Source organism: Haemaphysalis longicornis, unplaced genomic scaffold, assembly GCF_048455015.1.
Source record: "Haemaphysalis longicornis isolate Haplotype H1 unplaced genomic scaffold, Haemaphysalis longicornis Haplotype H1 scaffold_2, whole genome shotgun sequence".
In the NCBI taxonomy this organism is placed as follows: Eukaryota; Metazoa; Arthropoda; class Arachnida; order Ixodida; family Ixodidae; genus Haemaphysalis; species Haemaphysalis longicornis.
Window position 1 is genome coordinate 166,430,359 of NW_027526295.1, and position 27,027 is coordinate 166,457,385.

The 27,027-nt window shown below is 43.3% G+C and overlaps 1 protein-coding gene across 3 annotated transcripts in view; it reads left to right on the plus strand.

Moving 5' to 3' along the window:
* The window catches only part of LOC144169442 (polycystin-1-like protein 1), a 433,694-nt gene that overhangs the window by 384,878 nt on the left and 21,789 nt on the right, over window positions 1-27,027 (plus strand). For all 3 annotated transcript variants that reach the window (XM_077698599.1, XM_077698600.1, XM_077698601.1), the window contains 12 exons: window positions 406-706; window positions 1,163-1,269; window positions 1,438-1,547; window positions 4,034-4,140; window positions 8,282-8,455; window positions 9,898-10,367; window positions 11,076-11,236; window positions 12,200-12,413; window positions 14,514-14,598; window positions 15,819-16,210; window positions 22,195-22,305; window positions 25,204-25,455. In XM_077698599.1, coding sequence (XP_077554725.1) covers window positions 406-706; window positions 1,163-1,269; window positions 1,438-1,547; window positions 4,034-4,140; window positions 8,282-8,455; window positions 9,898-10,367; window positions 11,076-11,236; window positions 12,200-12,413; window positions 14,514-14,598; window positions 15,819-16,210; window positions 22,195-22,305; window positions 25,204-25,455 — 2,484 coding nt within the window. The remainder of the gene's footprint in view (window positions 1-405; window positions 707-1,162; window positions 1,270-1,437; window positions 1,548-4,033; window positions 4,141-8,281; window positions 8,456-9,897; window positions 10,368-11,075; window positions 11,237-12,199; window positions 12,414-14,513; window positions 14,599-15,818; window positions 16,211-22,194; window positions 22,306-25,203; window positions 25,456-27,027) is intronic.

A 27,027-nucleotide genomic window follows, 5' to 3' on the forward strand; every position in this document is an offset into this window, starting at 1 on the left:
CAAGCTATGCTGCTGCTGAACAGTCTTGCAGGGGCTAGTCACAGCCTCTTTTTTTGTTTTGTTTTGTTTTTGAGGGGGGGTATTCCAGCTCATTTCTTAACAGTGCAAACATTAACTCTTTTGAGCTTCATGCTAACGCTGGTACTGAAGACATAACAAAGACACTGACCACAATAGAAATGATACAATGATGTTTCGGGCCCCCGAGCGGGAGGCTTGTTCAGAGTGTGAACAAGGCTCCTGTTTGGGGGCCGAAACGTCCTTGTATCATTTCTATTGTGGTCAGTGTCTTCAGTGATCATTCCTGACCAGACGGGTGTCCTTAAAAGCCTTGATTTCATTTAACGCTACTAGTACTCTTTATACAACAAGGTGCCCCGGCATCTGCTGGTTGTCTCTGCACAGGTGCCGTGGGGGTCCTCCCATAGTCTCCATGGTTTCGGGTGCCCTGGAACTGGATTTTGCCGAGAAAGCATTTCCCAAGTGTGCCAACTGGTTCGCCGTATCGTTTCTGGCCCTTGTTGCTCTTGTGTACGCCATGCTAGTGTACTCGCTGGGTGAAGGTGACTGCGTCGATGCCGCATCTTTATCTCCAAGAAAACCGAGCCATGTCTTCGCACTGGAGACGGCGCGATCAAACATGCAGCAGCTCTACTTGATTGTCATGCACACTGGGCATTGCTTTAATGCTGGGACATCGGCGGCTGTAAGTGAATGCCCTTTCTTTTCAGCCCTTTTATTCACGATATTCAAATAATCTGCACCACAAGTGTGGTGCAGAAACGAATGCAAAATGCTGACCTAAGTAGTTTTAAATTAAACGCGCTGACAGTTTGTTAAGCTCACCGGTATTTTGTTAAGCATTGTCTAAATCTAGGCAGAACGTATCTCTTTTTTCAAGAGGTTGATACGTAAAGAGTAATCACATCACATGACGGGCTGTTTCTTGAGCAACTTCTGAAATTCCCAAAGCGGCCATGACATTAATTTTTGTTTAACTCATAAAGCCAGCAAATCAGCACAGGACAGGCATTTGGTGTTTAAAGCGAGATAAGAGGGAACATTGAGCATTTTTTTTTCGTAATGCTGGCTGTTAATTAAAGTTCAAAAATTACTTACTGCAAAACAAGGGCTTTATTTCAGAGAAATGTTCTGTTTTCAGGTATCTTTCATGCTTCATGGAGAAATGGGCTCTTCAGAAGTCGTGGCTATCAGCAGCTGCGGCTCAGACGTCCTTCACAGGGGCTCAAAAAATGCTTTCTTGATTGGGTAAGAGAAATGATGCAACCACTCTGTGCACCTGAAACTTTGCTCAATTTTAAAAACCAATTCGCCAGAACCACATTTGTTCATGTCAAACTTCATCAACCATAAAGTGACTTAATCATGCCGTCATTTTTTAGGAACATAATATTTCTCCATTCTCATTTTTTTTAGCACAAGCGTCGCTCTTGGGAATCTCACAAGTATTGAAGTGTGGCATGACAACAGTGGGAAATCTCCTTCCTGGTTTTTGGAAGACGTGGTTGTCACAGACTGCAGAACACGTAAGCGGGCTTTAGATTGATGCACTACACAGTTCCATTTACAACAATATCCAAGTGCTAAGGAAATTATATCATTATAACCCATAATTGTTATAAGTGGGTTGCGAAATAAAGATACGAAACAGAGCTCAAAACATTTTATTCGCACACGAGCAAGGTCGTACTACTACCGTATAAGTCAGAATATACGTCGAGATTTTTTACCAATAAATTTGCCAAAAAGTCACTGCCTGACCTATAAACCGGTCATAGGCATAATATTGTTTGTCATCTGGCAACCAGGCAACCCATAGAGCCCGTCCAAACCGCAAAGGCACAATCGTCACCGACATCAATTGGACTTATTTTTTTCTGTTGCTTCACTCGCTGTCAGTGAGTGTGTGCGTGACAATTCCTTCTCACTCAAGATACATTTGGGTAGTTGGTGCCAGTCAACCACTCCATTTAAAAGAAACGTCATATAGTATGCCCAAGCCAACGGCAACACGCCCGAATACCGCCAGTTCAGTGTCAAAGAAAAGTGTTCACGCTACTGGTGTAAGCTGAAGGGGCAGATCTCCGTATGCAACGCTCGGAAGACCTTGTTTCATGGGTGCTGTGCAACTGGAACTGAAGGGCAAGGTGGCGACTTTTCTCCGCGAGCATTGTGCGGCGTCTCTGCGAAATGGATGGGTGGCGGCAACCCCAAGACGCCTGGCTACCTGCACAGACCGGCTTTCTCGATGTTTGACACATCGGTGTCCCATGCTTGGCGCTCGCTTCATGATGACGTGGTCTTGTGATTGTTTAAGAAGTGCTCCACAATTCCCCAGACTACGCTGAGGATGAATAAATTGTTGAAGGAGGGGGGGGGGCAGAAGCGGTTGTCCAACAAGGCACCAGATGGCTCTAAGGAGCAAACTGAGACTAAACAAATGCTTATAACTTCAATAAAATGATGTTGTGTACTGAAATTTTTCTCATTTTTCAGCCGCAAGTTAAGGGGGTCGACCTGTATTCCGGCTTGACCTATATTACAACTTATACGGTATTATTTGCAGAAAAGAAGCCGTAGTCAGTCAGCTTTTCTTGCTGGATGCGAAGCTGGCGCATATCTTTTCCAAGAGTAGCTATATAAGGGCTCACCTATCTCAGCACAAGCGGTGAACGGTCCTTGGTAGAAACGATCTCCCTGTCTTCAAAGTCATTACCTGAGTAGGCTGCGCAACCACGTCGTCAGCGTGGCCACTGTCAGTGCAGTCCACAGCACGTATCCACGTAAAGATCTCCTCTGTAGTGAGGCACTCGGACGTTTCCCAGAACGTCGGCCCTGACGGCCAATCCGCGGAAAAACAGAGGCAGTTGAAGAGGCACCTAGTCAACTTCAAAGCGGCATGCACGTGACGAAGGCACGAGCTGGCGCAGGGACGATGCCAACGCGGCGGCGCCAAGAGGGGGGTTTGGGAGGAAAACTGCTCCCCCCCCCCTCTCCCCTTGCTTCCTCATAAGCGGCGCAGCCGACTCATTTCCTGAGGGGTGGAAGGGCGTGCATTGAAGGCGCCAGCTCGAATTTTTGGTGCACACTCTAACCGGACTCAATTGTTATATCCGATATCGCGGCATTGGAGCATTGTGATAAGTGGTTTATTTTACCATAGAAAGCATACAAAAGTGGATGGTGCAATAGCTGTTCATCGTTATATCTGATATATTGTTATGCACGGTATAGTTTTAAGTGGACTCGACTGTATTTCAGACAACTGCATTGTACCTTCGGGTTACTGACATGAAAGTCACGTTGAAAACCAAGTTTACACACCCTTACACATGTACGCATGCACATCAGACACATTTATGCACTCATGTACACCCGCGCATGTGCGTATATGCACACACTGCCTACTGTGCCTTTACTCCAAGAATCGGAGCACATCCTTCATCATATGGCTAGAAGAAGAAGTTTCACTGCAATAAATTTAATGGTCAAGATCCCCTGCAATCAATGCCTGCCTAACTTACCCGTGTGTGCATGCTTCTCCTTCGTCTTGAAGCAACTTGAAGGTTAACAGGTGTCATTCACCTGATTTTAGTCAAGTAGGGGCAGTCATATGGTGGTCAAGCATCCTACACAAGTGACCGATATTGCTGACCCTTGTTTGAGTGCTGCATCGTAGCTGGCGACAAAGGAGAGGGGGCAAGAACGAACCATACAGACTGTCTCCATACAGTGCTGTCTCGTCGTCTTCTTTGTGCTGCATGTTTATTTTACTACCTTCAATGCAATACTAGCCCAGCTGTCAGCCTTGAATAGCCTTCGTTACGTTTCAGTTTCATCTTTTTCTCGATTAATACTCACATAACTTGCCTAATCTCCATTTCCTTTGTTGCCGACTGTTTTAGTGACTGCTGGGTTGCCTAGCATTTCTGCTCAGTAAAAACAAGTGTTGGGTGCAAAGTTTCCACAGGATTACTGTTTTGGTGATGTTCAGTGTTTTTGTCTCTTTCAGAGAGCGTCACACGTTTTGAGTTCAATAGCTGGTTCTCGGTGACTTGCAAAGATGGACAAACCAATAGAGAAGCATTTGTGTCTAGCGAGGACCCTTCAGCTTTTAAGGTAGGTACAGTTAGATCGAAAAGAGAGCAATCAACTTGCCATTGGTTCTGTAAGCAAACTGTAAGCAAACTCACAGTGACAAGGCGTGACTTGGTGAGAGGCATGCTGCTTGTAGATAGGTTCTTAAGGAATATGAGCGAGCCTGCATTTCATGGCATGAAAGGTGGCTGGCTGTCAGTGCACGGTCAGTACCTATAGTGGGCATGAGCCTTTCATGCATAGTGGCATTGGCTAGGCTTGATTATAACACGTTGAATGCTAAGGCATTATTTCCATGAACCCTTTGCTGGATGTCATGATACCAAAACAAAGGTAGTGTTCAAGAGAGAATGCACTGACACTAATTTGGTTGGGTAAGCTCTTAAGCCTTCGGAAGGGATAAGTTAATAAGCTTGAAGCACTTGGATGCATGAGTTCTGTTTAAATAGCAAATGTTGTAAAGCAAGCATAAAAAAGACCAGTGGCACACTGATTTTGTAACATTTCTAGAGGTGTGCAAATATTCGAAACTTTGAATAACTCATGGATAGTGTTTGCTGTTTGGTTCACTTTACAGCACACTTTCATCATTCTAAGTATTTTAGGTTTTTGAATATTCGAAATTTATGAAATTACAGCGAAAATAGCTTGGTCTGCCGCACAACTTGCAAGCTTTCAAGCTTCACCCTATGGCTTGCTCTTGTGGGTCAGCTTTTTTGCACAACATTTAACCCATGCACAAAAACCTAGCGTGTGTAAACCTTACATGAAAGAAGCGTATGCTAGCTATGGTGCTTGTTAACTGAAGTACTATTATTATTTGCATAATCCTCCCACTTTTCCTGTGGAAAAATCATTGAATTTAGGGTTTGCAACAATTATATGGGGAAAGAAATTTCGAGTAGTAAATACGAGCTTAAACACGATTTGAATAGGCTTTACAAGTAAACCTGCATGTAACGAAGTTGAGAAAAGTTCACAATTTTTCGTTACATGCAGGTTTTGAGTTGAAGTTTGTGGGAATGAAGCAGAAACAAAGCCGAAATGCTAGACATCAGTGACTGTGAACTTACCGCTCATGGATTTATTTCACAGTGAAAAAAATTGTGTAAGTTGTGCCTGCTGCTTTCGTTAGAGCATAGGCACTACACGGCACTCCAAAGAAGCATGGTTACTTACCCCTGTATTAACAAATGTAACTTTAATATCACTTTTGCCATTTAATTGGCACTTTTCAGTGCCTTAACGCGTTCCAAGAACCAAACGTATGCTGAAGGGCGCCTTTTTGTGAACTTGATGCTCTTTACCGCACTCAAAATCGTTGAGAGGGTGCTGCAGGGACCCTGTACCGGGCTGCAAGATTCTTCTTTCTCGCCAGCGGAGGTGGCATTTAAAATTGCGAGCTTGTCTTGAAAAGACACCACTTTTTGTTTTCTCGCAGCAGAACCCATCACCGACGAACCAATGCCACAAATAGCAGTGGAGGCGCACGACCACACATCGACAGGGTGGCCTGGCACCTCAAAACTTAAGTTTCGAACCGACACCGAACCCATACGTGGAAACGCGCGGTAGTTTTCTGTGTGGGGGCGAAATAAGTGTAGTTACTTTTTCTGCCTGGTGTGGTGTCGCGCTACACAAGCGAAACCAGAAGGGGATGCACATTAGCCACGGGATGGCTGTAGCCACTCCGTTAATCGTCATCATTATGACAAATTTAGTGTTTAGGTGATTTTAGACGTTTCTTTGCAGCTGGCTCCTTACATTTGTGTTATTATTTGCCAAATTATTTCATGTTCCGGTTGATTTTTTAGTAAAACTGCAAGAAGCAATGACTGATCAGCTTTCCGACTTCGTTACATCAAGGTTAACTGCTGCAACATTTCATTACATTGAGGCCGCAAACACATGGGCTTCAATGGGGGCGGCGATGGGGAATTGAAAAACTTCGTTAAATCCAAGAATTTATTAAATGGAGGTTCGTTACATCTAGGTTTAACTATATACATAACCAAGACATTTCCAAGCAGGACTGGCCTTTGTAATAAAAGTATACAAAGTGGACATAGGCACGAAGCACAAAACTTTATTCATTGCAGCCAGCTGCCACCCAACTTCACCATCCCACGTTTGATAGTGGGGGACCCAAGTGGGGACAGTCCTAGTCCAAGTCAGTGCTGGTCGTTGCCTCATCGACACCTCCGGATTCCACGCTGGCTTCAGAGGCCTTGTCTCCATCCCACGCCAAGTGGTCTTCAGTCGCATCCAGGGCATTCGATGTGCCCGTTTTCTTGGAACGCTTGACGATGACGTCTTCGGCGATCTTTCCACATGCTTCCGAGATCTAGTTTCACAGCAGCTCCACCGACAGTCTCCTTATCTTGCCGGCCAGCATCAGAGCGTGCTGGCCTTCAGCCATCCACTCCCCGTACATCCTTGAAATGTTTTCTTTGAACGGCTTGTTCAAAAGCACGTCCAAATGCTGCTGCATGGACGTTAGGGCACCTGGAATGACAGCCAGCTCAGTGCGCAGCTCCTTTACCTTTGTGCGTCTTGTTGGTCTCCTCAGTTCCTCAAGCTGCCACCTCCAGTAGGGCACGCTGAACTTTTTGACACCAAAGTGCCTGCTTGCGGCGCAGTTGCCGTGCTCTATAGCGTATCCCATAGCTTTCAGCTTGATATCAGCTCCATTTCGGACGGTACAGCTGCTAAGTCAGTACTGAACAAAGCAATGAAAAACTTCTTGAAATGGTGGAAAGTGAGCTCTCGACTGTGAAGGGATTACTGCGGGCTGCGTGATTGCTGCCTAGTAGTGCGCATGCAAAACCAGCCCAACAACATTGTGAGTAGCGTTTGAAGAGGTGGCACTAGGCTGCCATGGATCTGGCACGCCTGGATACGCTGGGCTCCCCGCCAAACGGAGTGGTCGCGGGCATGTGCGTCATGCAGGTTTTGCGAGCAGACGACTTTTGCCATTTAAATTTTTAGGAGGCAAGGATTACGTGACCAAAACAAAAAATCCAAATTTTGGCAGCTCACATTAGGGCATGCGGGCATTACACGAATGCAAGCATTATGCTAGTAATTATGATACGGGGAACCCTACTTACGAAAAATTTATAAGCTGAAAAGAAGTTTCCTATACTCGGTTACAACTCAAGAACGGCACCACCTCATGTAGTGTATCACTCTACCAAAGCGCCGGACCCGTGACGTCAGTGCGCGCGCGTTTTGAAAGGGGTTTGCTATGAATGCGTGATATCGTCTGCCTTGTCTCGCGCAGTTTGTTTGTCGTCACTGGAGTCGTTTATAAGCATATTAAGTCCAAAAAATCACGGGAACGGCTCACGCCATGTTCAAAATATTCCTAGTAACGCCCTACTTGCGCCGCGCGGAGAAACATCCGGCTACGGTGATAAGGTACAGCGGCAACTTCTGGTGCCGTTCTTAAGTTGTCACCGAGTATAGTGATGTCGAGGCATGAGTGAGGAGGGAATAGTTAATACTTGTTGGCTTGCAGCAAGGTCTCACCAGCTCCTAGCATATGCCTCGCATGCCTAGCCTGTTTTCAAGGACTGAAGGGACTGCAACCAGTCAAATATACTTCTTGCTGTATTCACAGCATGTTAGGAAACCCGCATTTCTTCGTGGCAACGTATGCTAAATTTTTATTCCACTGCTTTGGAATCTTCTCTTAGTTTTTTATATGTATATGCATATAAATTTTTTAACATTTAAGTTATGAAGCACTAGTACATGAGCCCTCACACGTGTTTGACTGCCTAAGTTATCTTTTCTTTCTGGATCTATGCTTTAGAAGCTTTGTACACATAAAGAAAAAATATTGTTACACAGTGGCAGGACTCGGGAAAATGAACCATGGAAGAAGCAAGAGATGTATTTACACTATTTACAAGTCGGCCATATGGAAGGCCATGCAGGCTGTGTCCCCACACAACTTATTCTTCTGACAATATTCACATTCAAAGTTACTCTATATGATTCGCGGTCAGTTTTTTCGATCTGTATTTGATTCATAGCCCAAAATTTGACATTTGCACATCTTTAAACAATCTTGGTAGTGTACGTTAGTTTATTAACTGGTGGGTGCACTTTAGTTGAATAAGCTGATGGCTAATGTCATTACGTTTTTCCTTTACAGGCTTTATGTGAATCTCTGGCTTTTGCGCTGCACGATCATCACTTGTGGAACTCGATTGCGATGATGAACAAGTGCAGCTTCCTGTCTCGGTGCCAGAGGCTGACGCTGTGCCTTTCGACGGTTCTCCTCTCATCCGCATTAAGTGCACTGCGAGTTTTCCTCATGGATGTGGAGGTGGGTAGTGCCTCGTACACAAAAACTGTCTTACCAATGGGTGCTCTAACGCTGATATAAATTTCGGCATCAAGCTCGGGCTATGTTGTTCCCCATCTGTGTGCACATTGCAGTGGAGGAGGATAGAGCCATGCTTGGGGCTATAGCTTGTATTCACTGCCGAGGCACGCATGCAGGCAATCATGTGAGTGCGCTGTTACTGCATGGTTACGTCGGGCTCCGTGGGATGGCGGTACTTGTTCATCCTAAGCACATGATTTGTGTTGGGCGTTTCAAGCTCTACCCCACCAAACGCGATGTAATGCCTTGAGTCCAATGAGAGTGCGATTAATAATATCTCTGTTGACACCACCGTTGAGAATCGGGTTGAAATGGTGCAGGCGATACACACCGGTGTTTTTTTTTTTTTTTTTTTTTTTTCCCCCAGCGTGCGGGTGCAGTGGCACGAGCCGTGCCATGTCCGTGTGCATTGACCATGTCCGTGGCCGTTTCCAGTGTTACCGAGTGAAGAAACTGACAGCTAAACTTTTCAATGAATACCACCTATACACTTCAATGTGATCGAAATCTTTTGGGCAGAAGTTTTGGCAACCATTGGCTTGCCTATTCCCTCATGAATCTGCGATTCATGTTCCTTTCATTTGAAATGTGTTTTGGGAGTGTGTGAGGCGTTTTCAAACCGAAGTTTGGATTTTAAAGCTGGGCTTTGAGGCTCACCATAGCAAAGGCTACGGACTAGGCGACCAAGTTAAGTCCTTTTGCATATGCCCCAGTTTGGTAAATGGCTGTTTTCATATTTTCATTACCTCCCATCACAAATACCTCCATCACAACGAGGAATTCAGTCTGTGGCGTCACCTTTCTGCAGAATGCCTTAGCCACTCTGGCAAAACTACTGGGAAATAGGGAGGTTGCAGCAAAAGCCCCTGGCGCTATGTAAAGGTCGGCATTTGTTAACCATTGTTAAGTCATGCGCAAACACTGGAAGAGGATTTCTGCATGTATGAAACACCAATGACCTGAAAAAAACCTTCGCTTTTTTTCTGTTGTACCTGTTCAGGTAGGTTAATTGCCTCCTCTTAGCCTTGTCTTTTGAAAAAGTTATTAGTTTAAGCACTTTTATTCATTAAAGCCACCTTTGAAGCTGTGCTGAAGTATTTTTTCATTCTTTTTTGAACGGTATAAATGCTTTGGGAGGTGGCTCTACACGGCAATATGGGTGACGAAACTCCACGAAGGAGGTGTAGGCGAGATTTACGACTAGGCAAGCTTTATTAGAGCTGAATAGCTCTTACAAGTTCAAAGAGAGTGTACAAGTAACCAAGCAGTTCTGCTTGTGCATCACTTAATGTGATTTCAGCTAACATACGCATGTTTTTAAACAGCTTCACAGTCACAGCTTGATCCCTTTTGCTTATGCCGTATGCCCTTCTTAATTTCAGCCCGCGACAAATGGTGCCTTCCCGGATGGCCTCTCGGTGCAACGCGTCACAGAAGCGGCTATTGTGTGTGCAATTGTTCACTTCGTTCATCATATTCCTGCAACAGTCTGGAGGTACTTTGAGTGTGCGACACTACCGCAAAAAGTGTGGGCCGCATCGAAGCCTCTTCTCATGCCCTTGCTTAGTGCTGTGTCTGTTTGGAACAAGCAAGCGTCGGATGCGTCGTCCTACTCCTCCGCCCGGTACAGCCTGCAATCGAGTCGAATGTCAGTTGATTCTGAAAGTGACGCCAGTACCTATGACGCAAAAGATGAGCCACCTGAAAGCAGCGACAGTGAATCGCTCCCGTCATCACCCGGTGACAAGGATGAAGAGGTTCCCGCAAGTAGTGAAGTCCGTCGTGTTACTGGATATCAGGATGATGATGTGCAAGAACCAAGGAGTGACGAGATGGAGGTGGTGGCCGCCAGGTTAGTGTTTTCATTTTTTTTTGCAGTGCGATGGCTGTGAATACATCCACACAGACTTGAACCCAGTAAATGTGGCATGTCTTTTCATGAGAAACTTGTTGTCAAGCATGGTAACGATCATAGAACCATTGTTAAACAGTCTACAAGTGTATAGACCAATTTTGAGCCGTAGTGGGGAAGCAAAAAACACAAGGAGTTACCAGTTGTACACCACATCAACTCCACAACGTGCCTCTGAGGCACATGACCAGCCACCATGTGGACCGCTCGCTTTTATATCGCATCTAAGCACCAACCTGAGAGAGAGGGCAGGCTAATGGCAACACGCCGAAATTTTCGTTTTTCACTTGTAGTGGCAGAAGTTCTGAGTCTGTTACTGTCACACATTTTTCTCATTTAACTTTTCTGTTGCTGAGGTACAGGCATGCACACGTGCAAGGATTTCAAGATAAGATCCTTATGCTTAAAATGAAAAGCACAAATATGCTAATGTACATGCTAGTATAAATTAATGACAGAGCTCTAAATGGGTATGCAGTCAAGAAATTCAGAACAATCACCAAAAATTGTTTTACAATGTACCATGGGAAAGCAATTAAGGAAACGATAAAGCGCTAGGATATTTTAATTAATCCAAACTCTCCTTGACATCTGATATACTTTCAAAACAGGCTGTCTGCATGTAGTGAGTTGTCGATTTTTCCGTAGGGGCCCTTCATCGCTGCTGGAAGGGGCCTTGGCCAACCTGGCGGATTTTCAGCGACGGGTCCGTGGGAAGGAAAGCACTGCAACGGGAAACCCTAGTGAAACCGTGGAGAGGAGTCCCTCACCCTCTCTCGGAGACTCTGACTTGACGTGCCTTGATTTTGGTACGACAGCCAGCCTGTTACACGCATGAATGAAATGCTTAGTTTCTTGCTGCTATGGCGATGCACCTGGTGTGAGGAACACTTTTTCGAGAAAGATCTACTAGTCCCTCTGTTCGGCCTTCTAGAATACACAGTACATACAAAGATATTTAATGAGTTCTCAGGCTAAGCTTCACACAGTTAGCTCATGATGTTGGTACAGTGCATGCGCCTTGCATCATCTTTCTGGGCAATAGGTACAGCTCTCGAACTCTTGAGGACATCGTAAGAGCATCGATTCCGGGGCTAATATATGCCAACATAACACGTGTTGGCGCTAAACATCACATTCTAGAAAATCTGGTGCATAACATAACACGTCTATGTTACCTTTCAGTGCATGCGTGGCCCTAGGTATGTTAACTAAGTATCTGTTGAAGATCAGTGCTCCCCATATATTTTGCTTGCTATCGCTGTTTAGTGCTTCCAGTATGTCATGCCGCTAATTTATTCTCGATTTCTACAAAAGAGCTTAAGGCACTGTATCCAAATTCAAGAAATGATTTTAAATATTTACCTACCTATTTTGTAAAGGATGTGCCAGTCAAAATCTGTGAATGCAAGCTCATTTATTTGTATAATTTTTTTCTCTATGATTGCATTGAATGTAATGTATAAAGTGTGATTGTATCATTGGGAGAATCAGAAGTTGAAGCCTCTTGACCTGAAAGGCTCACTGCTTTACAGCAAAGATGCTTCCTATCTCAAAAGCGAAGAGAAATAGACCGCTTGAAATGAATTTTGGCTGCACCTGTGTCCCCGTGCTTGTGTCCCCATGCCTAATACCAATTTCCAGCCTAAAGGCGTAGGCACTGAGCTTTGTGGATGCCTGCCATGAGAGGATTGCACGCCCTAATGTGTTTTTGTGAAATCCAAGAATAACTGCGACATTGCCCGTTCCCAACTTCCTGTTGCTTATTGCAGATACTGATGAGGACGACGTCGGAGAAGACGACTCGTCGTTTGGCTTGGTTGGGAACAGGAGTGGTGGACACCCTTCTGGAACGGCATACAAAGTGCCTTCGTTGCCGATGGGGGCACCCAACTGGGCCACCTGGGTGATGGGCTCGGTTGGCTGGCTTGTCTTGGCTGGCCTCATCATTGGCTCTGGCTTTATTCTCGTGGGCCGCACTCAGATGTGAGTAGGGCACAGTGTGTATAACTTCGTGCACAGACAAATTAGTAAGCACTTAGTTAACTAAGTGATGATGCCAAACTTGGAGCCAATTAATGCTTTATTAACAGGAGGATTATACTTTTCCTGTTGTGTTGACTTGAAGGCCTTACAAGGCATTACAACAGGCCTTTGTCCACAGCATGTATTGTAATGCGGAGAAACGACAACTTCTGGACAACCAGGGCATTGAAGTGGGTGCCAATAGATTAGTAGAGGAAGACCGTTAGCCCGATGGAGGGGTGAAACCAGAAAATTCTGAGGCAAAGAATGGAACAGGGTGTCACAATTAAGAAAGGTTGTAGAAACATGGCAGAGGCCTTCACCCTGCAGTGAACATGACGACGACGATGATGATGGTGATGATTATTCAAATCTAGGTAAAATACAAATAACAGTGTTGTGGTGTACACTCACTTTAGCTGCCCTTTCAGCTGGTAGGTTTTGTTACATGTGACAAGACCTAATTGGACTTTCTTGTTCCATAAAAAAAGGGGGAGAGGTGCAGGCAGGGTGTTTCGTATTAACTTCTACCTATTATTTTGATATTGAAATGGCTGAAACAGCCCTACTTTGGACCACACCAGGTGTACTTCGTGGGATGAACATGTAATATAATTCCAAACATTGTACTTTGTGAGCTTAGGTGATTCGCTTATTTTGGCTAAGGCGTTGCGCTGCTGAGCACGAGGTCGCGGGTTCGATTCCCGGCCGCGGTGGCCGCTTTTCTGATGGAGGTGAAAAGCAAAAACGCCCGTGTGTATGAGATTTCGGCGCACGTTAAAGATCCCCAGGTGGTCAAAATTAATCCGGAGCCCTCCACTACGGCGTGCCTCACCGCCTGCGTTGTGTCGGTGCGTTAAACCCCACAATCATCGATTCGCTTATTTATTGTGCACACTTAGTATGTGTATTTTTATATTTTTTATTTTGTATTTATTGTATTTATTTTATATTTATTTTGTTTCGTATTTATTTTGTATTTTTATATGTATGTGTATTTATATATGCTGAATTAATTGCAAGTAAGGTACGTGGCTTGTCAGAAATATATGTCACTGTAACGCACTCATTAAAACTAGCGATGTTTATTTAGCTTGCGGTGGGTGCACTCGTAAAAGCCTCATATTTCTTGCAAAGTTTCTTTTCTTCGTAAAACTTTGTAGCTTGAAAAAACTGGCGAAAAACACGAGGCAAAGAAAAGACAACGCACACGCCAAACTAGCAACTGACGTAAAATTGAAGCACAAAACATCCTACAAACGTTCTTCCATTATAAGTCAGTTGCTGGTCCTGCATGTGTTGTCTTTTCTTTGCCTCATGTTTTTTTTTTGCTGGTTTTTACAAGCTTCAGCATAAATTAACTTGGCCAGCAAGCTGCCCTTCTACAAAACAATGGACATTGTGCACTGTGCACTTTTATTAAATGCTTTAGCATATCTACAGTGAAACCCATCTGTCTGTCTGTTATGCTTGGGGTGGCACGTTTTCACCACACACAAAAATGCTTAACAATAGGTGCTAGGGCCTTCATGCTTTGATAGCAGAACCTTAACATTTCCCCTGAGAAAGTGTCTCTTCAGCAATGCGTTTGTGCATAGTGGGAAAACCGACTTCAAGAGGGCTCATTGTTTGGCACTTCAAAGTGACGTAAGCGGTAGGCATTAATTAAAAAGGACCTTAGGCCAGCATGCAAATTCATACCAGACCTCAGATATTGCCCCTGAAAAAAATGTCTTTTTGTCAAAGCGACTGTGTACAGTAGTGAAGCCAAACTTAAGTATATCGCACTTCGTAGAGATACTTGGGGTCTTATTGAAGCATTTAATAAGGGGTCCTTGGGCCTTTGCACTTTGGCATCAGAATTCTTATAAAATGACCGGGAAATGTCGTCCTAGCCATTTGTGCGTAAAGTGAAGCAGACTTAAGAGGGGCTCGGTGTGTAGAAGCAGAGCAACTAGGCATTTACTCGACAATTCCCTCTTGGGGGTTTCTGCAAGTTTTTTTTTTTGTGAAGTGGCTTGCCTCAGAGAACACTAAATATCCCTACAATTTCTCACGCAGGTTTCTGGCTGCGGCAAATGCGTTGTGTTTCCAGATGACAACTCTGGCTGTCCTGTTATCAGTTTTTGTGGCTTACCCATTACAAGTAGGTACCTCAAATTGGTTTTCTCAGTCTTTGCACTTTTATGCATTTCCAAGCGATTGAGCTCACTGTTGTTTGTTGGATGGCCCATTGCATTTGGCTCATTATTATGAACGCTGAGCATTTTTAAGGTCTTATATTTAGTACTTGGCTGATATGCTTCCAACATTTGCTGTAACCTCTGTGAAGATGAAGCGATGTCATGTGGGGGCGGTGTTACTAGTAAGCAATGGCTGACAGTGATGTATTTAGTTATACAACCAATAGAAATTTCATATCCGTTAAGTCATCGCAATTGACGTCAACATCATGGGCTTAGTGAAGCAGTACTGGGTGCACAACTAATGGGTCCTGCAGAAGAAGAGAGGCCTAGTTGAAAAGACAGTGCTCATAAAAGTGACACCTCAGAGATTACAGAAAAGGGAGCACAACGTCTGGACATTTGAGTAGACAGTTGGGTTGTAGACCTCCTGAAAGCCCTGTAGGAATTTGGGGAGATGGGGGTTTCTGTTGGTGGAAGGCCCAGCAGCCTTATATACATGCTAAGCATTTAGAACGGCTGTGGAAGATACCAAAAACATGAGACGAATGAGGCCAGGCAGGATGGGTATGAAATTAACAGGTTGTCTAACTATGATGAAAGTGGACGACAAGAGGATGAGACGATGTGCAATTCTAGAGGAAGGAGCACCAACTATCCCCATCTATTGTCTTTTTGAGATTATCTGAAACTAGCTTTCCGTGATGGCTTTTCTGGTGCTGACCTGGCAGCTTTAGTATGCCAGCAAGCCGATCAAGTATGTTTGTATGCAAAAAACTAGTAATGTTCAGTAAAAAAGTTAAGTTAGTGCGCCAACATGCTCCCATATCTGTCATTCCAGACAGTCATATGAAACTATGCCTGTTTTGATCAAGTATGTAAATTCCTCTGAATGGCAACCAGTCATGTTTAAGTGAAAGTACAGAATGGGCAACAGTAAAGGTACTTCTGCCAATGACAAAATCATGCCTTTAATATGTGTACACGGTCTCCCAAATCGAGTCCTGAATCTGCATATCTTTATTAAGTTTTAATTTATTCATTAAACCAGTGATGATTGGGGTTAGCAGCAATGATTTTCATTGTAAACTTTGTTTTCTTCTTCTTCCTACTTTTTGCTGTGCTTGGGGCATGTGTACCTAACAAATTTTGAACTTTCCTTCCCACCTCCCCTTTCGTGCAGGCCCTCGTGGTGTCCGTGTTTGTGACTGTGCGCTCCCGCCGGTCCCAGGAGTCGCCGCAGAGTGCCTTTCCGGCACTGCCTTGTGCGTGCAACGTCGTGCTACAGCAACTCATCAAGCGCGTCAGTCGCCGCCTAGCCACGCTGCCAACCCAAAGAGGCCAATGGCGAAGCCCGGCGCGGCGCCTCATTTGTGACTGCACTGCTGGTTCGAGGCCCAACGGAAGCAGCGGCAAGCGTGTCTTACGAGGGCAACGTAGGCGGGTCTCTGCAAGGGACAGAACAGCTGTCGGAGGCAATCGCCTGTGCCATCGTGCGCGGTGCCTGTCAGCGCCGAAGCTGGTTGCTTTCAGAAGACAATGCCTGGTGGTGGTTGCAGCCCTCAAGCCGACGAGGTACTTCCATTGCTGCGACTTTCACTTGCACTCGTGTTGGTATCGCTACAGTGCCTTCTGCCGCTGCTTCCACCGAGTTTGGACCCTCGGGTTTCTGTCTTCGGGATGTCCGCCGCCGTCACCTTGTGGGCGGGGGGCGTCGCTATTAAAGATTCTACAGGTTGTTCTGATGAGCTGTGTTTTGTTGTCATACTGTCACTTGACTTGCAAAGGTGTTCTGGTAAGCTGAGTGGGGCAGCAGCTCACCAGCAGGACCTATGTTTGAATTGTGGATGACATTTGGCTTTGAATACAAGCTATAGCACCACTAATATGTACAGGTTCCCCGTCACTGCAGTAATTGGGAGCCTGAATGTTTCATGCCGTCCCAGCACGTGCAGGCCCCCTAAAAGTTTATTACTATGTGCCATGCCACTTGTATTCAGGCAATTAACTCTATGGGCACTGTTTCACCTCAAAACTGCAGTGATATCAATTTTAAAGCTGTGACTTTCCAACTGTCTGTGCCCAAAGTAAAAGTTGAGAGCATACCCAGAGAGCAAACTGAAGGCAGCGAGTCTGGAATTGTTCGTAGCCAATTAAAACAACAAATGAATTACTTGTACAAAATAAGAAAGAGATTTAACAGGCTGCAACACAACTTATGGGAGGGTAGGCCTGATAGAGGTGAAAGGTTTCTTTGTCATTTTGGAAACCTGGCAAGAACAGCAGCCAACAAATATATGCCTGTGTGAACAAAGACATAGCATTGGCTGTGTCTTTGTTCAAGCACATATGACCCCTCAAAAACAAGGTAAGTACGGGAGAGTCATGTGAAATAGTTGATTAGTGACCTTAAAGTAATACGGTGTGCCTTGTTCTTGGTGCTTGAAAAATTTGGGAACACACAGGCACAACAAGCAGCATGAAGAGTTGCCTTCGTGACAAGTTTTTTTTTTTTTTTTTTTTTTTTGGCTGAAGTCCAGCATACTTAAGATTCTGGTATAACAAAAGGAGAGCGTTAGGATGCCAACAATGGAACAACGGCAAGTGAAAGAATACAGTTTACCATAGGCTTAGATGCAGGTTTTGGCTCGTTCATGCTTAGGCTGTGTTTCTTATTGAGGAATTTGTCTGTGACAGGAACAACTCAAGAAAGACATTCAGTACAATATATGCCAATTAATGCCAATCAAGGACAATTTTTGGGGGTGACAGGCAGCTATGAACATTATATAAATGATGTTATAAACAGTTATATAAATGAGAGGGGTCCTAGTTGGCTGCGTGCAATTACCAGCTTTCTCTTCTAATCCTGATTATGACATATGTATGTTTGCCAGTTGGTAGTCTAAAATAAGATAAAGGCTGAACGTTAACTGAAAGTTCCAAAATAATTTGTATTTTATTGAAGACATCCTCCCTCTTGGCTTAGGAGCGGTCACCTAATGAGAACATTTTGTGGCGGTTACAGACTCTCTATTATACGTACCTTGAGAAGGTAATTGCAATGCATTTGTAGCTTTGCTAGTGTTACATCGAACATGTTCTCTCAAAATAATTTCGAACACGGCAAGGGTCATAAAAATATGGTAAAAAGTATGCGTGAAATGTCAGTCCAGCTCAGAAATGTGTTGCCATTCAAAATACGTATGCAATAAAACAAAACAATCTGGGTATGCATTGGCGGTATATAGTAACTGAAAGTGGTACAACTCCTTCGAGTGTTATTATTGTTAGATATTCCTGTGTGCAGTGTTTTCCGAGCTCTACACTAGTCGAAAGCACCTGGTAAATTATTAAGGATATGTTAAAAAAAACTGCCTGTGTGTGCGACCGAAAAGTCATCTACACTGTAAGTGACGATAGTGTGGATCATCTTCAGATGTCTAAAGAGGCCTGCAGTCAAGGCACATAATTTTTTTTTGTAAACAGTAATAATCAATACTACCACTACAGGAATATACTGAGCCCACTTTTACTACAAGCTACAAAATGCTACTGGGGTTTATCCAAAACACTAGAAGAGGACTGTGCTACTATAACGAGGGCAGAACAGCAATGCAAGCAGTGCTCCTGCATGTTAATAGTACTGATAATTATGCCATATTTTTTCTCTATATATTCCTCCTACTCCTGTGATAAGTGTGATTACTACTAACACTACTAACAAGTACTGCCACTACTACTACTACTACTACTACTACTACTACTACTACTACTACTACTACGATGATGACAGTTGCAACGACGACCACAAGAATAATGCCATTACCTCTGCTGCTACGGCTAGTATAACAACTACTGCAACTACAATGGTAATAAATACCACTAGTACCTTCTATAAAAGCTTCTATAATGAGATTCCTGCTACTGCATTCATGAAACAAGGCCATAGTACCTGTTAAGTACTTCTGCAACCACAACCACTGGTACTACAATGAGCAGCTGTCCCATACGTCACTTTGACCTGTACTGTAGTATGCTAATTATTATTTAATCCAAACATGAACTGACTAGCCAGACAAGAAGTTTTACTGTTGTACTACTAGCTACTACAAGCATAATGAGGTCACTGCCAAGTTCAACTTAGATTTAACATAAAGTTTGTCTAAGTTTAACTGAGGCTACAGTGTTGTAGGGGGTGTATCCCGAAAGAACCCATTCCCGTTTGACCCCTTCCCGTTTAAACCCATTCCCGAAACGCCCTTCCCACTTGATCCGTCCCGCGTGCACCCGTTCCCGAAACGACCTTCCCGTTTGGGCGCTTCCTGTTTCAGCCCGTTCCCAAAACGCCCTTCCCGTTACAACCCTCTCCCAAAGTGCCCTTCTCATTTGAACCTGCATCGTTGCAACCGATTTGAATTTCTGAAAATATGCGTTACCATCTTCGAAACTGTTCCCCAAAATGTGCTCACAAGCAACGGGTCATGCAATAAAAACTTGTGTGCACTAAATTTTCCGGAATCGACCGATATTTCCGGCCGATAAAAGTTTCCGAATGCCTTAGGCCGATACTGCCCTCTTGTCCCAAAATTTGTAGCAGCGAAAGTGTATTATAAAGATACCCAATATCTTGAGTAATGCACGCATTGGATTTTTCTGCAGTCGGTGTTCGTACGTGCGGCTGAAATTTATTTAACAGCCGCTCTTATGCTCATTGTTTGGAGCGTAGCTTCATCTTCGGGTTCGAGAGATCTATAGATCAAAGATTTCCGTAAAAGAGACTTTAAAAAAGGCAAAAACACGTGTAGAAATCTGAGAATTGGCTACTAATGCCTTTCCTACGTGAGTAATGGGCAGATATTTTTATATTTTTACCGATACTTTACGGCCTGGTTGGGCTCATGCAGGAGTGACCATAAAAAAACATCAGAATTGGTTGGCGTATTTTAAAAACGCCCCACACAAATAAGTAAAAGACATAAATATGAAATAGATGCAAAGGGGTCCGAACAAGGATATGCATTGTAATGTATTCCAATTTTAAAATACGACGATTCAACCAGAACACATATTTAGAATACGTGGGGAAAATTCTTCTAACGATACAGAGTTCACTGTTCGTTCAGTTAACATATTCCATTAAGAAATTGCACAAGAAAACAAAGAGAACTTTCGAATAGTAATTCAGCTGATTGGCTGCCTAATAGTCTTACTATGATGTCTTCTCGTTGAACATCTGAAAGGCCCTTGGAGGTAGTATTCCCGCGACGATTTTAAGTTTCTGTAGTAAACAAAATTTAGGCTAGAGACGACCCTGCGCTGCTTCAGTTTTTGAAGGTTTGCCCTATTATGCAAATTGAGTACGCTAGAGTGACGGGAATGAACAAAAACAATAAAACGCAAAGCTAAGTTTATAATTTTAGCCGCTTCTCATGACTGCGATTTTTTGTAGCCAGATGGGGCATATGTATCCAGATACATAGGGTTACTTTATTTTTATACATCTTTTTATCTTTTATATAGAAGTTTTCATCGGTTTCTTTCCAACATTGATGTAAACTTGCGCTATTGTAACGATTAAATGTGTTAGTCCACCAAATACGATTTCTTTCAAAGTGAGGGTGTTTTTGCGATTTTTTATTTGTGCTTCTGCGGCGCTTTTCTGGAATTTTCGATTTTATCGTTTTTCGGTTTGTTAATTTAAAAGATTTGTTTGTTAGTTTAAAAAGATTTTTTTATTGGTATGACGAATTGTAACCAAATGTCGTCGTCTCTAGATTCAAAAAGTGAAGCCCAGGTTTGAAAAGAAGTCAAGGACTCTGGATGTACTGAGCATGCTATCGCAGCGGCTGTGAACAAACGGAAATAAATAACGTTTATAACGTTTCATAAACTGGGTACGTTATTCCGAGAACGGGCTAAATAGGAAAATACGAAACGGGAAGGTTCTTTCGCGGCGGGTTGAAATGGGAAGGAACAAACGGGAAGGTTGAGATGGGAATGGGTTCAAACGGGAACAGGCCAAGTGGGAAAGGGCGAAACGGGAAGGTCGTTTTGCGCCGCGTTGAAACGGTACGGAACAAGCGGGAAGGGTGAAATGGAAATGGGTTCAAACGGGAACCTCCCGTTGTAGGGGCATAAAGTAATTTAGATCACTTGGCAATAAGCTAGACTACCTGGAGATCTGTAATGCTCATCATAAACGGTATACTACCACTCCTGCTGACTGCATGTATGACAACCTACTAGATTATATGCTCAACATGTTACATAGTGAATTTACGTGGCAGGGTATATACGAGACTTTAGTGATCAAGCTATATTCGGCAAACATCCCGACACCAATGGGCCCAGAGCTGTGAGTGCCATTATTACCACGACACTGAGTGGGAAAGATCGGGCAAGCAGACTGGCCTGGAGTGGTCTGGTCCGAAGCCACCAGAGTTTTCTTCGTCTCGTTCACCTAGCTTCCCAGTGTTAAGCAGCTTACCAAAGGAACAAAGCAAATCTGGACACGCTTTCCATCTGTGTTGTCTTACCCCCTGTGGTTTCTTAGAGGGAAATAGTGTACATGTAATTTACATTTGACATGCTCAAAGTCATGAACCAATTATTACATCAAAAATGGGTTTTGTTTATTTAACTTCATAATTACTATCAATCATTATCACTTTATGCTGATAAGACAGAAGGCTCACAGCGCAAAGTCGAATTTCTGGGGTAATGATGATTATAATGTGTGTATTGATCAGGAACAGTATAATGATCCCAGCACAGAGCTAGTTGGGTACACAAGACGAAACGCTAATGCTGGTCAGTTCTGCACCATTCACTATAGATTTTTTTGCCCTTTGTTTTGATACACTTTTACTTTTATTCACAGGTTTTAGATTTTAAGGTGACATATCTCATTAAATAACTGCTGTTTTGGCACTCCTTGCCCTAGTTGGCCTTGCTCCATTAAACATCAAACCATCATCATTCACTATAAATTTTTCAGGGTGTCAAGTTTTGTGATCTTTCGGCGAACCAGTTTTGTTGCTCAGTAAACCAATGGGAGCACAGCTTGTGTAAAAGGAGAGCAAAGAATGTTATAAAATACCTTGTAAATGAAATTGTCCGATGATTGCGCTTCACTGTAGTGGAAATTTGGAGCAGTGCTCCAGAAGTATACAACTGCACTGTAAACCACGGTGAAACGCATGCAAAATTGCATGCATAAAGCTACATACTGTAATAGTATAATACATTTACATAATACATAAGGAAACTTTTAAGGTGGTTTATTATGTTTGAGTGCGTTATATAACCTTGCATTTTTCTATACACGTGTGCCTCGCTTGTGCATGGTAGCTCTGTTTGAACGGCATATATGAGGTCCCACAGGCCAACGACAATGTGATGATCCCTAGTGAAAGACAGGTGTTATAGTTTAACAAAGTTGAGTGTTTTGATATAAGTGAGGCCAATCCTAAACAATGATGGTGTACACAACTGCAGCATTAACAAACTCTTGAATAGAATATGGCTTACTTGCTTTTCTTTTTTTCTTTTTGCAGCTACTGCATCTCTTCTTTGGTCCTCACAGCAGTTCTGCTTACACACTTGGCCAATGAGAGCATGGAGCACGGGTATCGCCAGCGCCAGAGTATCACCGGGTTTGTGAGCAGGTGAGAAGAGATGCTTTCATTCGTCAACCTTTAAACTAAAACTCCCTTTTTTGAAATATGTTATCTCTTTTTACTCCCAGTTTTATATTTATTTACGGATATTGGTGTTTGTGCGTGGATCTTAGTGGTGGTGCTAGGTGATAAAAACCAGCCAAAAAAAAAACTGTTGAGAAAATCATTGGAAGTCTAATTGGACCTATCCAAAACACCATTGAACTTGTTGGAAATGTGACTGGTTCAAAATTTCCTTTTTTTTTTTGGCTGGGGCAAGGTTCTATTCAAGAATTGGAAGTACTATTGGTATTCAATCAGGTTTTTTCGCTGAGTGATGGATCTGTCTGTGGGGACAAGGACGAAGTCTAGCACAGGATTTTCAGAAGTTATGTGGCTTGGACATTGCATTTAGCATTGCATTTTGCTGCTACTCGGGTCACATTTTTGCGTCAAATGCACTCGTATTTTTACTACCTAGCCATAGCGGGATAAGGTTCATTCCATGACTTGTACTATTACGTACCTTTTAACACTTTTTACAACAATCGCGATTCAAAATCAGCGCTGTCTTGTCTACTTCTCGTCCTTTTTTTTTTTGTGCACTGTTTTTTCCACGCTGACTTTCAATTATGAACGTTACCAACTCACCCAAATCACAGTCCTCTTGAACTACGATATGACTGAACGAGTTGGAAACATAATTTTCGTAGTGTCTACATTCACAAATCACCGTGCCAAACACTACTTGCTCTATTACTTCACCAATTGAATTAGAGGTGCCAATAAAAATGTATGCTGTGCTCTGTGTATCACAACTGAAATCCTTTGCACTACGCATAAAATGCAATTTTACATTGCTGAATGCCCAACCCGTGCCGCCCTCAATTCTGAATGGGGCCATGAAATTTTGTCCCAATAACAGTGATAAGAGTTTTATTGCAAATTTCAAACAAATAATCTAGATATGAAAACACATGAAGCACCGGCAACTCCACAGCCACTTGCTGGTGATGTCTTTATGACATCACAGAATCTTGTTTGTGTGATCGGCAGCTGCTGACCAAAGCCACCGCCGAGAAGCATGACTGGGCGATTATATTGGGGTCTTCTCTGGTTCTGTTTGACTGCACAGTGAAAGCTCGTTAATTCTAACTCGAAGGGGACCATAAAATTGTTCGAATTAGGTGGAGTTCATATTAGCGGGCGGGCGCTATATAGAATGAATGGACATCGCGCCTAACTGCGTGGCCAGAACACAAAAAATAAGCCACCTCTAGACTAGTTATCTTGAATTAGGCACTACTATACGTTTGGGGCAGGTAATTTCGTAAATAAAGTTCATGGAGCTCGAACAACGAACGAAATTAATTGATCAGTCAGGTTCACACCCGAAGCAGCTGCACCGACATGCATTCGTGCATTCACGCGAGCAACGAGCTGTAATGTCAAAATAATGATTCTGCTTCTCCGCGAGAGCATATTTATTTACATGTCAGGGTTTATTTACATGGATTAGCAACACGTTGTAATCACTCTGGGCCGACTAATTCTGCGAAGTGTGATGGAAACCAGGGGATCCCAGTTTGATTGATTGATGGATTGATTGGTTGATTGATTGATTGATTGATTGATTGATTGATTGATTGATTGATTGATTGATTGATTGATTGATTGATTGAATGAATGAATGAATGAATGAATGAATGAATGAATGAATGTTTATTAGCATTTGTCACATGAAGTTTACAAACACTGATTGGACCCATAGCCAGAGGTCTAGTGCAGGGTTCCATAAGAAAAGTAATGGACATAAGCGGGAAATATGAATTACACATAATACAGATGTAGCTATACAGACACTGTAAATATATACTTCCACGTAATCACCCGTTTCGCTGCTGAGCACGAGGTTGCGGGTTCGATTCCCGGCCGCGGCGGCCGCTTTTCTGATGGAGGCGAAAAACAAAAACGGCCGTGTGTACGAGATTTCGGCGCACGATAAAGATCTCCAGGTGGTCAAAATTAATCCGGAGCCCTCCACTACGGCGCGCCTTATCGCCTGCGTTGCGTCGGCGCGTTAAACCCCACAATCAAATCAAAATCAAATCACCCGTTTGAATTAACCGTTCTGGATACCGGCGCATTCAAATTGTTGGGAGTTTTTTTCCCATTTAATTATAAAGGGCTGTGCCAGGACCAGGGCGTCAGTTCGAATTAACTGTAAGTTAGAATTCACCGAGGTAGAATTAATGAGCTTTTACTGCATCGCTTGAATGCTAACCTGCAATGAGCACATGCACTGATGACTATGTTTGTAGTGCTGGCCTCTGTTGCACCTCTGCATCAATACTGGAGCTTTTGCGTCACTGCTGGCATTGTCTACAGCGAGATATGAAGGTTTTTCAATATTTCTTGCACTTCTTTTGGTTAAAAAAATGTTTTCCATGGCTGGACTAGAGCTGAGGGAGTTACTAGAGGCTATTTTTTTTTAAAATTGAATAAGGTCATATTTTTCTTAGCAGGGTTTGGGTTTGGGCTAGTTGGTAGCAGTAATTCGTGATTTCGTGTAGCGCAAAAAACGAACAAGGACAGAGGGAGGCAAAGGGCACAAGCACTAACTTCCAACTAAGCTTTATTAAAACAATCCGCAAATTTATGGTAAAATGGTGAAGTGTCCCGTCTCAGCGTTTAAATTCACTCATTTTTTCGATAAAGCTCAGTTGGAAGTTAGCGCCTGTGCCCGTCACCTCCCTCTGTCCTTGTCCGTTTTTTGCGCTACACGAAGTCATGTCATATTTTGTCTTGATGGCCCCTTCAAAAAAGAAACATTATTGAAGTGCTTGTTATTGGGTGTGCACATCGATGATCTCACTCGTGCTGTTTGTGGCCTTGTTTTCCCCCCAGTCTAAATCAGCAGATGATGGAAGGCGAATGTGATGTGAACAAACCCGTTGCACACTATCTCCGGCCAGTCTTGTGTGCCAAGGCGGAATCGGAAGAGCTTTTTCTGCAAACGGGCTCTGTGCTTTTGAGGCACGGCCTTATGTGCACTACTAAGCAAAGTTCTGAAAACGAAGCGATGACAAAATGTGCTCAAGGCCAGACCAAGTTCTTGCGTTGCCCTACATGGGGCACTTGCATGACATCATTGCAAAGGTGAGACACTGGCCTTCTGGCTTTCTGTAGCGAATAAAATTGATTTCTTTTTAAAGCGAGGCTTTCAGCCTCTTACTGATGTCGTCTAGTCCACCCAAAACGCACTGCAGGAAAGGTAACTTTCTCTGACAATGATGGTGGGGGTGGGAGAAGTAAAGAAAGAATAAAACGCTTTCTTTGGTCGGAATTGAACCTGGGTTCCTCGCATTATAAAGCCGGCGTCCATCTTATTGCACAATCCAGAACGGTTGTGGCAATTTGGATTTGGAGAGGGGTGCATGGATGTGCAAAATTAGGCAAAAAATGTGCCCCCCACCTCCGGCTAATGGCAATGTTGATTGAACACTAGGGAAAACATATGAAATGCTCATATTGGCAAATAAATCGCTAGAGAGCACAATCGCAGTGCAGTAATCCATCCCGATAAGAAATACCTTATGTGTATGGTAAGGTGGTGAGATGTGGGTCCGTTCGCTACTGAGTTGGTTCATTTGGTGTTGGACATGATTTTAGAAAGCTTCCCATTCCCCAAATTGTCGTTTCGACAGAGGGGTAGTTGACTTTTTTTTTTTCACCAGAGTTTTCTTTGCGCAGGAAGAAATAAGCATAGTCTATCTAGCTAGGGATGTTTTGATTCGTTGTTAGATATTTTGTAGAGGTATACAGACATTCAAAAGATCGCATACTTTGCAAATGTTGTTTACTGTTCAATTCAACTGGCAGTGCAGTTTTATCGTTCGAAGTATTTGAGTGCTTGAATATTTGAAATTTATGACTATAATGGAGCAATAAAAGTTGGCTCAGTCACACAACAGCTAGGTGAACCTTTTTTCACCTTCAAAAAAAGAAAAGTCAAAAGAAAGCTAACCCCTAAATTTGGGCTGGCTTTTTGCATGACGTTAATTAAAGCTGTCCAAAAAGCTTAACCAGTTATAGCCTTGTGCAGATTAGCCCTGGTATTCTGAATTCCTCCTTTACTCAACTCTCCAGTTGAGGAGATCCTCGAAAGCGATTTTCGCATGTAAAGACACTGCAACACTTTGAGTGGAGAACAGACTCAGAAATGGCCGTTAGTGTTTGCTACCGCTGGTTTATGTTAGCTGAAGTGGGACCCTATTTGTGTAACATTTATAAGCCAAAAAGTGTTCTCTGTCAATACGGTGGCATGGGTAAGGAATTCAGGATTATTACTTGGCTTGCAGTAATTAGGTTATACCAGCCACTGGCATGCTCTTTCCAATGACTGCAGGGACTGCAGCCAGTCAGCTTTATTCCTCTATTTACAGCATGTTGAAAAACCTGCATTTCTACATAGCAACATATATCAAATTTTAGATCTACTCCTTTGCCCTCTTGTCCTAATGTTTATACTTTTAATTTGTCGCACCTTTTCTTCAAATCCTTTTACATGAACACTCAGATGGCTCCTGACTGCCTGAGTTATTTTTGTTTGTTGCTATGTTTTAAAAGCTGTAATTTGAATCGCAGACAGATATTCGTATTTGGAAACATTTGATCCACTTCACAGTCACTTTTTACTGTATTTGTATTTGATTTGCAGTCCCAAATTTC